The 16,461-nt window shown below is 42.7% G+C and overlaps 1 protein-coding gene across 1 annotated transcript in view; it reads right to left on the bottom strand.

Moving 5' to 3' along the window:
* LOC117526580 (complement C3-like) overlaps positions 1-16,461 on the bottom strand; it is a gene marked incomplete at its 5' end in the record, with an annotated part of 127,466 nt that overhangs the window by 22,569 nt on the left and 88,436 nt on the right. Inside the window, 5 exons of the mRNA XM_034188639.1 lie at positions 78-237; positions 384-459; positions 9,795-9,998; positions 11,703-11,792; positions 11,872-11,929. Coding sequence (XP_034044530.1) covers positions 78-237; positions 384-459; positions 9,795-9,998; positions 11,703-11,792; positions 11,872-11,929 — 588 coding nt within the window. The remainder of the gene's footprint in view (positions 1-77; positions 238-383; positions 460-9,794; positions 9,999-11,702; positions 11,793-11,871; positions 11,930-16,461) is intronic.

Below are 16,461 nucleotides of genomic sequence, written 5' to 3'. Positions count from 1 at the left end.
ACATGATGGTGTGTATTTCAATCAGCCATTATGTTTAAGGCAAGATGTAACATAGGTGTTGCTCAAAGTGCACATACTATAATGTCATCATGAGTCACATGTCCAACTTCTTTAAACAAGCCATCAGGTTGTTGTGCATTGAGAATCAGAAAGTTGACAGCATCACATATCACATGCCTTTCAACTGTAACCAAATAATTGGCCATAGCAAATATTTTGACAACATACGCAGTCAACCTTAAAGAGAAGAAGAAAGAACATACTTGAATATTAATATTAATTTAAGGGATTTGCACATGAAACATATCAAGTATCTTTACAGTTATGGTAAGAGTTATGTATGTTAAGAAAGAGTGGAAATATTTCTGTATTTGCATGCTCACCAAGTACTGCTTGGATGAGCGAGTGAAGCAGCAAAAGACCCATCAGTTTTACGGTAGACAAGTTCGTTATTGTAGCCTGGACACAAAGAAATACAGAATTTATTTACCAATTATGACATGTCTTTGTCTTCTTTTTCTTTCGGCTGCTCCCGTTAGGGGTCACCACAGCAGATCAATCGTTTCAATGGCTCCCTGTCCTCTGTTTCTTCCTCTGTCACACCAACCACCTGCATGGCCTCCCTCACCACATCTATAAACCTCCTCTTTGGTCTCCCTCTTCTCCTCCTGCCTGGTGGCTCCATCCTCAGCATCCTTCTCCCTATATACCCTGGGTCCCTGCTCTGCACATATCTAAACCATCTCAATCTTACCTCTCTGACATTGTCTCCAAATTGTCCCACCTGAGCTGTTCCTCTGTTATGTTCATTCCTAATCCTGTCCATTCTCATCACTCCCAAAGAGAATGGCAACACCTCCAGCTCTGCCTCCTGTCTTTTTGTTAGTGCCACCGTCTCTAAGCTGTACAACATAGCTGGTCTCACTACTGTCTTGTAGACTTTCCCCTTCACTCTTGCTGATATTCTTTGGTCACAAATCAGTCCCACCACCTTCTCCACCCACTGCACCCTGCTTGCACTCTCTTCTTCACCTGTCTACCACACTCTCCATTACTTTGGACAGTTGACCTCACAAGTATTTAAACTCATCTACTTTCACCACTTCTACTCCTTGTAACCACACTATTCCACTGGGTTCCCTCTCATTCACACACATGTACTCAGTCTTGCTCATACTGACTTTCATTCCCCTGTTCTCCAGAGCATATCTCCACCGTTCCATGTTAGAATCAACCTGCTCTGTTCTCTACAGATCACAATGTCATCTGGAAACATCATAGTCCGCGGAGACTCCTGTCTGATCTCATCAGTCAACTTGTCCATCACCACTGCGAACAAGATAGGACTCTGAGCTGATCCTTGGTGTAATCCCACCTCCACCTTGAATGAGTCTGTCATTCCAACTGTGCCTCTCACCATTGTCACACTAACCTTGTACATGTCCTGCACTACACATACTTCTCTGCCACTGCAGACATCCTCATACAATCCCACAACTCTTCTCTTGGCACCCTGTCATAAGCTTTCTCAAAATCCACAAACACATAATGTAACTCCTTCTGGCCTTCTCTATATGTACTTCTCCATCAGTATTCTCAGAGCAAATGTTGCATCTGCAGTGCTCTTTCTCAGCATAAAACCATATTGCTGCTCACAGATCTTCACCTGTTTTTAAAGTCTAGCTTCTACTACTCTTCCCACAACTTCATGCTGTGACTGATCAACTCTATGCTTCTGTAGCTACTGCAGCTCTGCACATAACCGTTTTTCTTAAAAATAGGAACCTGCACACTTCGCCTCCACTGCTCAGACATCCTCTCACTTTCCAAGATTTTATTAAAGGACATGTCGCATGTTTTTTAACATCCCAGTTAGCAGCACAGCATCAAAGTACTCAGGATTGTAAGTCTCTCTGTGCACATACAGTGGCACACTGCTCAGTCAGTCACTCGAATTCAGTGTCTACTCTGACGCAATGGCATAGCACAAAAGGAGTCATGTTTGGAGCTATTCCAGCTCCACAAAAAGCCAAGAAGTGGCTTGTGATGTTTGTGGAAAAACGATAAAGAGCTGTGGCAACACAATAAATCTTGTAAAACACCTCAGATTAAATAAGACATAGAATTTGAGGCATCTACAACCCCTGGAAAAAATTATGGAATCACCAGCCTCGGAGGATGTTCATTCTGTTGTTTAATTTTGTAGAAAAAAAGCAGATCACAGACATGACACAAAACTAAAGTCATTTCAAATGGCAACTTTCTGGCTTTAAGAAACACTATAAGAAAAAAAGATTGTGGCAGTCAGTAACAGTTACTTTTTTAGACCAAGCAGAGGAAAAAAATATGGACTCCCTCAATTCTGAGGAATAAATTATGGAATCACCCTGCAAATTTCCATCCCCAAAACTAACACCTGCATCAAATCACATCTGCTCGTTGACATTGACCCTATGTCATGAAATTGACCCTATGTGTCTTTTTGCAAGGAATGTTTTCACAGTTTTTGCTCTATGGCAAGATGCATTATCTTCTTGAAAAATGATTTCATCATCCTCAAACATCAGAAAAGTGTCCAAAATATCAACGTAAACTTGTGCATTTATTGATGATGTAATGACAGCCATCTCCCCAGTGCCTTTACCTGACATGCAGCCCCATATCATCAATGACTGTGGAAATTTACATGTTCTCTTCAGGCAGTCATCTTTATAAATCTCATTGGAACGGCACCAAACAAAAGTTCCAGCATCATCACGTTGCCCAATGCCGATTCGAGATTCATCACTGAATATGACTTTCATCCAGTCATCCACAGTCCACGATTGCTTTTCTTTAGCCCATTGTAACCTTGTTTTTTTCTGTTTAGGTGTTAATGATGGCTTTCATTTAGCTTTTCTGTATGTAAATCTCATTTCCTTTAGGCGGTTTCTTACAGTTCGGTCACAGACGTTGACTTCAGTTTCCTCCCATTCGTTCCTCATTTGTTTTGTTGTGCATTTTCAATTTTTGAGACATATTGCTTTAAGTTTTCTGTCTTGACGCTTTGATGTCTTCCTTGGTCTACCAGTATGTTTGCCTTTAACAACCTTCCCATGTTGTTTGTATTTGGTCCAGAGTTTAGACACAGCTGACTGTGAACAACCAACATCTTTTGCAACATTGCGTGATGATTTACCCTCTTTTAAGAGTTTGATAATCCTCTCCTTTGTTTCAGTTGACATCTCTCCTGTTGGAGCCATGATTCATGTCAGTCCACTTGTTGCAACAGCTCTCCAAGGTGTGATCACTCCTTTTTAGATGCAGACTAACAAGCAGATGTGATTTGATGCAGGTGTTAGTTTTGGGGATGAAAATTTACAGGGTGATTCCATAATTTATTCCTCAGAATTGAGTGATTCCATATTTTTTTCCTCTGCTTGGTCTAAAAAAGTAACCGTTACTGACTGCCACAATCTTTTTTCTTGATTTCTTATAGTGTTTCTTAAAGCCAGAAAGTTGCCATTTGAAATTACTTTAGTTTTGTGTCATGTCTGTGATCTGCTTTTTTTCTACAAAATTAAACAACTGAATGAACATCCTCCGAGGCCGGTGATTCCATAATTTTTGCCAGGGGTTGTATGATGAAACAGACAGAACAGGAGAGCAGTGTCAGGTGTTGCAAGTACAAGAAAGACGTCTCTGGTGGAGTCCTTCGGTGCTGCAGACAGGCACTACCCAGCTACAGAGGGAGACCATGTGGAGCTTGAAGCGGCACTAAGCACTGTTGCTGTTGGAGATTTTCATATTAATAAATATGATTATGAAATAAGTAACTAAATAAATACATACTTCAGCAAATAGAATCATGAGTTCAGTATGGAGTAATAATATGTGTATTACTGAGATAATCTCACATAGGCAAAAAGCCTAGATTTATTCACGTAAGGTTTCCTAAAGAATTTTAATTTGGAATTAAGAATTTTAATGTGGATTACATAAACTAGATGTCATTAAATTATACAGAGCAACTGTGATAAAACAGCCACAGTAAACCAAGAAACATATATTCTAGAAAAGGTGGATTTTCTTTCTGTAAATCGTATAAACTTCATTTCACTTCTCAAATATCAGTGTGTTTGTCTGCTATATGATATATTTAACTGAAATTTCTGATCCAGACAACCAGTGATTTATAAAGGAAAATCATGAAAATTATCAGGGGTGCCCAAACTTTTGCATAAAACTGTATGTCTCATATTGGAAAACACTATTTCAGGAGATAATAGACTCTCTAACGTGCCACAATCATGACAGAATTTGATTTGAAGGCAGAGCTGTGATTGGACATTACGTGCGCATGGACCTGGACATTATTCTCTGGCCGAGTGGAACTTGAAAATGATCTGTGACTGTGGATCAGAGTGAGGACTAGTGGCACAGTTCCTTGGCTGGTGATTGCAGTTGTGATTGCGTGTGTGATGGCTTCTTTTTGTTGTGGACTAATTTGAAAATCTTTACACAGGGGTGAGTGGAATGTTATTTTTTTCATCTTTTGCTTTGAGTTCTTTTCAATGGAGCTTTCAATGAAAGTATTTTTATTTGTTTTTAGTTTGAGAGAGTCTGTGGATGTGGTGTGTACGCGTATGTGTGTGTGTGTGTGTGTGTGTGTGTGTGTGTGTGTGTGTGTGTGTGTGTGTGTGTGTGTGTGTGTGTGTGTGTGTGCAGCAGCTGTTTTAACCCCCCAATTTACACAGATTTCTGGCTGAACTTGAACAATGTATCAGCAGTGTTAATCTTGTAGACTCTCTCAAATGTCATAAAACTGTTAATCTCTATAAGGAACTTTTTAAAAGAGAATTAATGTTGAATAATTCCTTTAAAAAACAGCTGACGTGGGTTAAAATGGCTGTTACGCTGTTTTAACCCACATGTAAGCTGTTTATTGACAGCCGTGTCATTTCCATGACGTCAGGGACAAGACGACGCACTCCCGCCTTCAGTCTGATCCCGCATTGAAATTGATTTTAACTGTTGGTAATGTTACTTATACATGTCCTGGTTTCAACATCCAAAAGTAAGCTGCATGCGTGAAAAAATTCACGCATGCGCACGAATGTTCAAGGTTGGCTCATGCAAGCACATGTGATTCAAATCCATCAGGTTTTTGCAAAAAATAAAAAGGTCCGATACTTTTCGAACAGACCTCGTATTCCCTCCACCTTCTCAACACACTCTCCCAGCTTGTCAACACATTACCATTTGCATCTTTTACCACCCTAACCTGCTGCACATCCTTTTCAGCTCTGTCCCTTTGTCTGGCCATGGGGCCAATCAGTACAAGTCCTTTTAGCCTTCCTTACCATTCAACGTCTTGTACAGCTCGCTATATGCCTTTTCTTTAGCTTTTGCCACTTCTCTTTTTCACCTTACACCACATCTCCTTGTACTCCTGTCTACTTTCTTCATCTCTCCGACTATACCAATTCTTTTTGCCAACATCTTTCTCTTTATGCTTTCCTGGGCATCTTTGTTCCACCAACAATTCTCCTTGTCTTCCTTCTGCTGTCCAAATGTCATGCTCAATACCTTCCAAGCTGTATCCCTCACTATATTTGCTGTGCTTTTTCAGTTGCCCAAAATTACTTCCTCTCCATCCAGTGCCTCTGTCAACTGTTCACTAAATTTCACACAACAGTCTTCTTCCTTCAGCTTCCTTCATCTGATCCTTTCTTAAGCTCTCACTCTTTTCTTCTTCTTCACCTCTAAAGCCATCCTACAAACCACCATAATATGCTATCCAGCTACAATCTCTCCTGCAACCACTTTAAATTCTCCAGTTTCTCCTACACAGAATGTAGTCCACCTGTGTGTACCTTCCTCCACTCTTATACGAGGTCTGTTAGAAAACTATCCGACCTTTTTATTTTTTTTTAAAACTATATGGATTTGAATCATGTGCGCTTGCATCAGCCAAGCTTGAACCTTCGTGCGCATGCATGAGTTTTTTCTCGCCTGTTGGTTGCGTCATTCACCTGTGGGCAGGGTTTGAGTGAGCACTGGTCCACCCCCCCCCATCGGATTTTCATTGTCAGAGAAATGGCTGAGCGACTGGAGCAGCGCTGAATCAAATTTTTCCAGAAACTTTTCCTTCAGCTTTCAGGCTCCTCTCCTGTGGAACCAGCTCCCAATTCAGATCAGGGAGACAGACACCCTCTCTACTTTTAAGATTAGGCTTAAAACTTTCCTTTTTGCTAAAGCTTATAGTTAGGGCTGGATCAGGTGACCCTGAACCATCCCTTAGTTATGCTGCTATAGACGTAGACTGCTGGGGGGTTCCCATGATGCACTGTTTCTTTCTCTTTTTGCTCTGTATGCACCACTCTGCATTTAATCATTAGTGATCGATCTCTGCTCCCCTCCACAGCATGTCTTTTTCCTGGTTCTCTCCCTCAGCCCCAACCAGTCCCAGCAGAAGACTGTCCCTCCCTGAGCCTGGTTCTGCTGGAGGTTTCTTCCTGTTAAAAGGGAGTTTTTCCTTCCCACTGTAGCCAAGTGCTTGCTCACAGGGGGTCGTTTTGACCGTTGGGGTTTTACATAATTATTGTATGGCCTTGCCTTACAATATAAAGCGCCTTGGGGCAACTGTTTGTTGTGATTTGGCGCTATATAAAAAAAATTGATTGATTGATTGATTAAACTGTGAGAGACAGCCAGGTGGAAACCAATCGGAAGATTCAGACGGCTTTCGGTGAGGATACTCTGGGCATTCATGTTGTAAGTCTCACAGGACAAGTTGTGACATGCCCAGCTGTTACACAATTTCTCGGATACTCACTTGACTGAAAAGCCACCGAAAGCCGTCTGAATCTTCCGAATGGTTTCCAACACGGACGTGCTTTTTGTTGTGCACCATTAGCGGCTCCATCCCAAATGTCCTATTCCTCCGCACGTCTTTCATTACAAAATCTCCTGTAACAGTGGAATGTGCCGCAAAAGTGCTGATATACACCTCTTCCACAATTTCTCTGGTAGTCAGACGACGTCCCAGATCAACACAGCCTTCACTTTGGAAATGATCTGGTCGTTTCAGCCTGTCGATGGCCGCTCGGAGCGCGGCGCGCCCTCCACCGCTGTGGGCCGTCTTTAATCTGGTTGTAATGGTCCTTAACCTGTGTGACGCCCAGAGTATCCTCACCGAAAGCCATCTGAATCTTCCGAATGGTTTCCACCCGGCTGTCTCTCACAGTTTCTGGAAAAATTTGATTCAGCGCTGCTCCAATCGCTCAGCCATTTCCCTGACAATGAAAATCCGACGAGGGGGCTGGACCAGTGCTCACTCAAAGCCTGCCCACAGGTGAATGATGCAACCGACAGGCGTGAAAAAACTCACGCATGCGCACGAAGGTTCAAGCTTGGCTGATGCAAGCGCACATGATTCAAATCCATATAGTTTTTTAAAAATAAAAAGGTCGGATAGTTTTCTAACAGACCTCATATGTCACCCTGTGCTCCTCCCTTTTCTTAGGGCCCCGTCACACATAAGATGAAAGATGCAGAAGCCAGAAGAAAATCTGTGAACACAAAATGAAATGGGGAACCACGAAACATTCCACCTGCTGTCAGGAGGGATGCACAGTCGGACAGGCATGCACGATATCACAGTGACAGCTTTGTGCACGCTCATGTTGGCACACAAACACAGTGCAAGCATGTGGAAAATCACACACAAAGCAGCGGAGCAAAAACTTAAAACACCACAATTTATAATACCTAATTCCTGTTATAAAGAGCGGATTTAGCCTCTGCCTAGTCGTACACCAGGAAGTAATGAAATGACGTGGATTATTGTTCTCCCTTTTATGTTTTACATGAAATTGAAATGAATTATCTGATGCGCTCGTCTCATGAAGAGCCGGCTGGCTCCTATCTCATGAAGAGCTGAGCTCTTGCGTCATGAACACATCAGCTGGCATGGCATGTACATCGCGCAGTGATCCACTGCAAATGTGATATGTGTTTTAATTATTACAATGTGGGGAACTTCCGCAGTGACATGCACCTCCATCCCGTGAGGTGATTTCCTCCATGACATGATAGTCGCATTACAGTGCGCTGACGTGCCGGTCAGCTGAAGCAATATTTTAAAATTTATTCCCACGTGAGGACAGCATGCCGACATCCGCGCTTCAGAGTACAGTTATATGAGGTCATATCCTACAAGCCACTACAGGTATTCCTCAGCTATGACTTGCGAGCACAGATATCTGAACAGCTGCACATCACAGAGGGGTATGCCTACCGCTGTCTGCGGACCTCGGCAGCTCACAGAACAAAAAGGCTCACTGTTGCTTTGTTCTGTGATTTTAATTTTGTGTATGTATTATGCATTTGTCCTGCATCTGTCTGATTACTGTTGTAATGTAACACCTTGAGTGCACGGTCACGTCCAGCTGTCAGTCGGCAGTGTATGTCTACAGCAAAGCATATGAGCAAAGCAATCACACAAGAATAAGTTCACACCTTCACCCATCTTTGTTTTATTTAATTTCCACTCTTTTTCTCTGTCATGTAAACTATAATTTACGTGGTGGAAGTGACATCAGCTGGCTGGGCCGGCTTCACATCGTGCTGCGCACTCAGACGCTGGCTGGCCCTCATGAGGGCATGAACACCCACACACACATGTGCACTGCATGTTCTCCAGCTGGGTTGCAGGACACTGGTCAGCTGGTCCAGCAGCGCACTGTGCTGGACAGCAGCCGGACTCCAGGACCTTCAGCCACAGCTGACAATGTTGGATTCATGGTATGTGCGTTGGGGGGGGAGCACTCTCCACAAGCCATTTGTGTTGGAGGGAGCGGACAACAATGACACACTCCACATGCCATTTGTGTGTGTTTTTGTGTGTGTGGGGGGGAGGGTTGGCAAAGTTACTGTCACACCCATGTGTGTTGCTATGTGATGCCACACTCGTGTTGTACTTAGACACTTTTCACAGAAAGGTCAAATGTTGTCACCTACTGTCTACTATCATACCAGGAGCTTGACTAGCCCCGCCTTTTCTAAGTGTCCAGCGAGCGACGTTAGATGTTCGTGTGTGACACCTGGAATTTGGCCTACACCTGCCGAGAGGAGGATCAAATGAGCACACGCAGGGCATTCGCTGTCTTTCGGCCACTTGCGTGCGTGAATGGTTGTGGCAACATGGGTACGAGGTATTTGAGGCGGCTCTGATTTTTCACCATTGGCATGAAATTCCTACTTCGTGCACTAGTCATCTTCAGTTGTGTTATGTGTGAAGGGCCCCTTAAAGTAGCCATTTACATCCATTTTGCAAAATCAACTACCATCTGCCATTCCACAATCTTGTCTTTGATACCATATCTACCCATTACTTCTTCATCACCTCTGTTCCCTTCCACAACATGCCCACTGAAGTCTGCTCTTATCATCACTCTTTCATGCTTGGGCACACTCTCGACCACCTTATCTTACTCACTCCAGAAATCTTCATTCTTCTTCATCTCGCAACCTACCTGTGGGACATATGCACTGATGATATTCATCATCACCCCTCCAATTTCCAGCTTTACACTCATCACCCTGTCAGAAACTTGCTAAAACATCAAACACTCTCTTAACATACTCTTCCTTTAAAATGACCCCAACACCATTTCTCTTCCTATCCTCACCATGATACAATGACATGTCTCTGTACTGAATCTTATATGACAGAAGATAGCTGTATACTGTAAAATTCAAATACTGTAATACCAACATGATTGCTGGAAGTAACTGCTTTGTGTGCCTACCAGTCTGTATATGTTGGAGAGCTTTGTAACGTTTCTGAAATCCCATAGTTTCCCACTGATTGGTCTTGTCCAAATATGTGGTAGCAATAACAGCCAGGGTCATGTGGACTATGTTCTCTTCTCCACATCCAGATGGCTGGTAAATTAGAGTACCCAAAGATGTTCCATTAATGGCTTTTTCAACCTTTATCCAATCCTCCCTTCCTGTATGTGCAGAGAAGAATAGAAAAAAAGAAAACTGATTTTATATTTCATTTTCTATACCCGCATATTCCAATCAAGGGTCAAGGGGGCTGGTGCTGATGCCTATACCAGCAGTAACAGGGTAAGGGAGGGGATGCACCCTGAACAGGACGCCAAACACGTACACGCACGGACACACACACACACGCACACACCTGTGGCCAATTTTAAGCTTCCAATTCACCTAACCTGCATGTCTTTGGAAGAGGGAAGAAGGAGAATGTATCCTGCATGAGATGCATCTCTCTATGAGGTTAGAGTGATTGCCTTATGAGTGGGAGATGTTATCTCAACTCTTCATTGATGATAGTGAGGGCCCCATGATAAACATTGAGTTTGTACAGTTGTGTTCACAATGATAGTGTTTTTTTTTAATTGAGTTAAGCTCTAAATCATGATAACACTTCTTATTTCCATACATGCAAGTGCCTTGGGAACACTGCACATTCTAAACAAAATCAAAACATGAAGAAAAATGTATCCATTTTTTTTATTACTTTACAGAAAGTGAAGAAAAAGGAATATTAGGCTGTTAAAATAGCATTATCTGCATTTTTCTTGGCAAACTCAAACACTTACTGTATAAACTGAAAAATTCTTGAAGAGTTATCTTTCCTGGGAATCACTGAACTAATATTTAGTTCTATAACCACTGTTACTGAGAACTGCTTCACATCTGTGTTGCATGGAGTCAAACAACTTCTGGCACCTGTGAACAGGTATTCCAGCCCAGGATGACTGGACTGCATTCCACAATTCCTTTGCATTTCTTGGTTTTGCCTCAGAAAAAGCATTTTTGATGCCATGCCACAAGATTTCTATTGGATTAAGGTCCAGGCTGGACACTCTATAAAGATAATTTTGTTGGTCTGGAACCAAGATGCTGCTCACTTTGTGGTATGTTTGGGGTCGTTGACTTGTTGAAACATCCATTTTAATGGCATTTCCTCTTTGACATAAGGCAACATGACTTTTTTATTTTCTTTTTTTATTGGACGCATTCAAAGTGATCCATGGTCCCTGATATGCAATAAATGGGCCTGAAACCACAGAATGTGAAACATCCCGATATCATGATGCTTGCTCCATCCTGCTTCACTGTCTTCACAGTGTACTGTGGCATGAATTCATTGAGGCCAGTCAATGTGTTCTTTGGCAAATTGTGACTTCTTCAGCACGTCATTTTTTTTTCAGTTGGACTTCTTGCCCATAGCTTGGCTTTACAGTATTTACAGGTAACTTTCAACCTTCTTTTGATCACCGTGGAGCTGATCATTGGCTCAGTCTTTGCCATTCTGGCTATTCTTTGATCCATTTGGTGGATTTTCATTTTCTTCTGTGTCTTTCTGGTTTTGGTTGTCATTTTAAAGCATATGAGATTATTTTATACTGTATGTTTTCCCTTCTCTAGTCAACTTTTTAATCAAAGTAGACTGTTCTTCTGAACAGTGTCTGGAACAGCCCATGTGCAGTGTTCCCAATGCATTTGTATGTATGAAATAAAAGCTGTGTTCAGGATTTTGAGGTTTACTCACTTTTGTAAACACACTGCTATTATTTTGACCACAACTATATATATATATATATATATATATATATGATAGCAGATGGATGCATACATCACATTCATCACATTGCACATCTGATTACAACACTACAGCTCACCCGTTACAGAGATCTGTGTGCTAGTAGGTGAGTTTGGCACCAAATCTTCCTTTGGAATTTCACTGTTGAGAATTTCCTTTTGTTTACCACCTGAAAATCAGAGGCAACAGTGGGCACAAGAAAGCAGCTTAAAAAATGGTAATATTGCTCTCCAACTCAGTAAACTCACCTTTACTTGCAGGGTGAAGGAAAATAACCTTTGGAGAGTTCATGAATACACCTTTAGGCTGCATAAACAGAGTAAATGCATTTGAAATCACACCTACAAATTTTATATTCAGTGTTCTTGAAAAAACTGACAAATGTATCCCATCGGGTTGTTTTTGGGGTCTTGTATTTTGTCTCTGTCCTTGTCCGTCTGTCCTGTCTTCTGAATGGTCAGTGTCCAAGTTTTCTGTTGTATTTGTTCTCTGTGTCTCTTCTCCTGTCTGTGTGAAGTTGTGTGTGCCCTTGTGGTTGTGGGTGTGCGCAGCTGCATGCACATGTGTTCTGGCACGGCCCCCTCCTGGTCCACGTTGACGTGCTTGCTGGCCCTCGTCCGTGTGGATGTGTACGTCAGTGTGTGAATGTGGTTATGTGTGATTTCCTTGGCCGCTCATTCCACACTTCTTGTCTTAGTCTCCTCTTCTGTCATGCTGAGTATGTGTGTTCGTATTAGACCTCCTTCCTATGTACAGGTATTGTGTGTGTGTGTGTGTGCGTGTGTGTGCGCGCGCGCATGCGCTCAACTCCTGCCGGTCTTCCATGTCGTCCTGTCATGTTCTGTGTGCATGTGAGATTGTAAGCTCCTGTTTTCTCCCCCTAGTCGCAGTTTGTCTGCAACTGTCTCTTTAGTCCTAGGGTTCTGGTCCGCATATAGATTGTATATGTCTCTCTGTTGTTCCTGGTGCACGTGCGTGCTCTGTGAATGGGTATTTCTCGCTGTGAGCGTGCAGTGCTGTCATCCTGGATAGACCCCGCCATGGGCGCAATTTGGTGGGGTATTTTTAACCAGGGGGGACAGAATATGGTATGCCCCCCGCCCCCCACCTTCTGACATACGAGGTCTGTTAGAAAACTATCCGACCTTTTTATTTTTTGCAAAAACTATATGGATTTGAATCATGAGCGCTTGCATCAGCCAAGTTTGAACCTTCGTGCGCATGCGTGAGTTTTTTCACGCCTGTCAGTTGCGTCATTCGCCTGTGAGCACGCTTTGGGTGAGCAGTGGTCCAGCCCCCTTGTCGGATTTTTATTGTGAGGAAAATGTCTGAACAATTTGGAGCTTTGCTGCATCAAATGTTTCCAGAAACTGTGAGAGACAGCCAGGTGGAAACCATTCGGAAGATTCAGATGGCTTTCAGGGACGATTCTATGGGGATCACACAGATTGTTACAACCGGTTTAAAGATGACGCACAATGGCGGAGGGCACGTCGCGCTCCCAGCGGCGATCGACAGGCTGAAATGACCAGATCATTTCCAAACTGAACGCTGTGTTGATCCGGGACGTCATCTGACTACTACAGAAATGGCAGAAGAGGTGGACATACCACTTTTTCAGCACATTCCCCTCTTACGGGAGTATCTGTCATGAAAAGACGTGCGGAGGAATTCGCGCGTCGGGACGGAGCCGCTAGTGGCGCGGGACAAAAAGCAACGACGTGATGAAGCCTCACAGGACATGTTGTGGCATGTTCAGCTCGTCCACAATTTCTTGGATAGTCACACGACTGAAAAGCCACCGAAAGCCGTCTGAATCTTCCGAACGGTGCAAGAGCTGAGCATGTTACAACATGCCTGTGAGACCAACACAGAGGTGCTTTTGTCCCGCGCCATTAGCGGCTCCGTGGCGAATTCCTCCGCTCCTCTTTCCATGACAAAAACTCCTGTAACAGTGGAATGTGCTGAAAAAGTGGTATGTCCACCTCTTCTGCCATTTCTGTAGTAGTCAGATGACGTCCCGGATCAACACAGCGTTCAGTTTGGAAATGATCTGGTCGTTTCAGCCTGTTGATCATCGCTCGGAGTCTTATGTGCAAATCACATCAGTCTTATGTGCAAAACATGTCAGAATAGTATCTTTGTTTCTGCAAGTTTGTATTTTTAGCAGCATTGACTTGTTTACAACACCTGTTTCTTGTTTGTCACATTCGGAATTTTCTGGGACTGCATTTGCCCAGATTTGAAACCAAAAATAGTTGCCTCTAGGGACTAGCATCTACACATAAGTATCAATGGACCATATGCTAATTTACTAAATTCTGAAAGTTAGAAAAGAAAATCAGAAAAGCTATCCGGGACCTCAGAAAGCCCATCTGCAATTATTGCTTGATCTCCAAAATCAGTCTATGCAAGCGAAATTATGTTCAGTATGAGTGTTGTCATTAGTGCTACTTCGAAAATTAAATTCATGATAAGTAATTTATCCTAAACCTATGATATGTTGTTTTTTCAAACTTATGTAAAAACAAATCTTGAGAAAAAAAAATACAGTATGCGATAGTTAATAATTATTAAGAGCCTGTTCTTTCATATTTATGAATACATTTTACCACATTGCAGTTGTTTTTTTAATGAAAACTCAACCTATCATTCTTTTTGAGTTCTACACATGTGGTGATACCTTATTTACACCAGGATGTTAATAAAATCAATGCTGGCTATTCTCAGAATAAAGTACTATTACTAGTACTATTATGGTCTTCTCAAAACATTAAAATTACTATTCTGGATGCTCAGAATGCATCTGAGCTTATCTAGAAACCGTTGGCTTCCCCACCTATGGGCTTCGGCCCAATTTCTACTTCTAAATTGCGCCCTTGGACCCCGCCCTTTGTTCACGTCATGTTTTCTGTCTGGTCTCTCACCTTTCTCTCCAAACAAGTTTATGTTCTCAACTCCTGTGGTTGTTCGTGTCTTGGTCTTTCCATTGTATGTCTGTCATTGGTGTTTTCTGTATTATTAGGCTTATTAGTATGTTTGGGCACTTCATGTCTGCACTCTTAGTTTATGTATGTTCTGTTCTCTGTCGCCATCTAGTGTCTTAATTTAGTCTTCACACCCCTTCTCTTAGTTTCCATCTGGAATTAATACACTCATCAGACTCAGTATTTAACCTCACCTGTGTTTGTGTCCATCCATTGTTGCTGTTTTCCCATTCGCCCTATTGATGTTTCAAATCCCGCAAAACCTCGGAGAGGTCGCCGCGCTGTGAGATGTCAGTAACATTGAGAACTGCATTGAGACACTCTGATCACGCCGCACTTTAACTTCTGCACACGGACAACACCATTAACATCGCAACATAAAACTATTTTTATATTGTGTCTAAAACTCTCATGAATATATTCTCTGGATTTAGAGACGTTATTGCATTTGTTTTATGTAAACATGCGAGAATCACAGGCTGTCTCTCTGTTATTTTCAATGGGAGCTGATGTGAGCTACAATTGCTTCCTGATCATGTCGTTCTGGGGGAAAGTGAAGTTTGCTCTTTAACATCTTGATTATTGTTCTTTACAACACTGTTTGTCCTCTTTGTTCCAGACTAATATATATAATATCTCTGAAATTCGGTTTGTGTTTATTAAATTCCACGCAGATTAAACGTAGCAGACATGGATTATTTGTTATAATTGTTTTAGCAACTTTTCAGGGTATCATTGCATGCAGTCTAATTAATGTGACGAAAAGCTTAAAAAAAATTACATTTTTGTAGTATAATACGAGGTCTGTTAGAAAAGTATCTGACCTTTTTATTTTTTTCAAAAACCTGATGGATTTGAATCACGTGTGCTTGCATGAGCCAACCTTGAACCTTCGTGCACATGCGTGATTTTTTTCACGCCTGTCGGTTGCATCATTTGCTTGTAAGCAGCCTTTGTGTGAGGATGGGTGTTGTCTCTCGTCGTTTTTTCTTTGCAAGGAAATGGCGGAACAACCGGAGCAGCGCAACTGAATCAAATTTTGCCAGAAACTGGGCGACAGCCAGGTGGAAACCATTCGGATTATTCAGATGGCTTTCGGTGACGATCCTCTGGGCATCACACAGATTAAGGAGCGGTACAACTGGTTTAAAGACGTCTGCACAATGGTGGAGAGCGCACCGCGCTCCGGTCGGCCATCGACATGCTGAAATGACCGGATCATTCCAAAGTGAATGCTGTGGTGATGTGGGACCATCGTGTGACTCTCCGAGAAATTGTGGAAGAGGTGGACATCAGCACTTTTTTGGCACATTGCACTGTGACAGAAGATTTTGCCATGAAAAGAGTTGCAGCGAAATGCATCGGCATGAAGCTGATGGTGGAACAAAAGCGTGTCCGTGTTGAAGTCTCACAGGACATGTTGTAACATGCCCAGCTCTTCCACCATTCGGAAGATTCAGACGGCTTTCGGTGGCTTTTCAGTCGTGTGACTATCCGAGAAATTGTGGACGAGGTGAGCATGTCACAACATGTCCTGTGAGGCTTCAACACGGTGGTGCTTTTGCTGCGCCATCAGCTTCATGCCGATGAATTTCGCTGCAACTCTTTTCATGGCAACATCTTCTGTCACAGTGGAATGTGCCGAAAAAGTGCTGATGTCCACCTCTTCCACAATTTCTTGGATAGTCACAGGACAGTCCCACATCACCACAGCGTTCACTTTGGAATGATCCGGTCATTTCAGCGTGTTGATGGCTGACCGGAGTCCGGCGCGCTCTCCACCATTGTGCAGACGTCTTTAAACCAGTTGTACTGCTCCTTAATCTGTGTGATGCCCAGAGGATCATCACC

The sequence above is a fragment of the Thalassophryne amazonica genome, chromosome 15, assembly GCF_902500255.1.
Source record: "Thalassophryne amazonica chromosome 15, fThaAma1.1, whole genome shotgun sequence".
In the NCBI taxonomy this organism is placed as follows: Eukaryota; Metazoa; Chordata; class Actinopteri; order Batrachoidiformes; family Batrachoididae; genus Thalassophryne; species Thalassophryne amazonica.
Note: the sequence above shows the minus strand (reverse complement) of the source record. Positions and strands in the feature narration are given on the sequence as shown.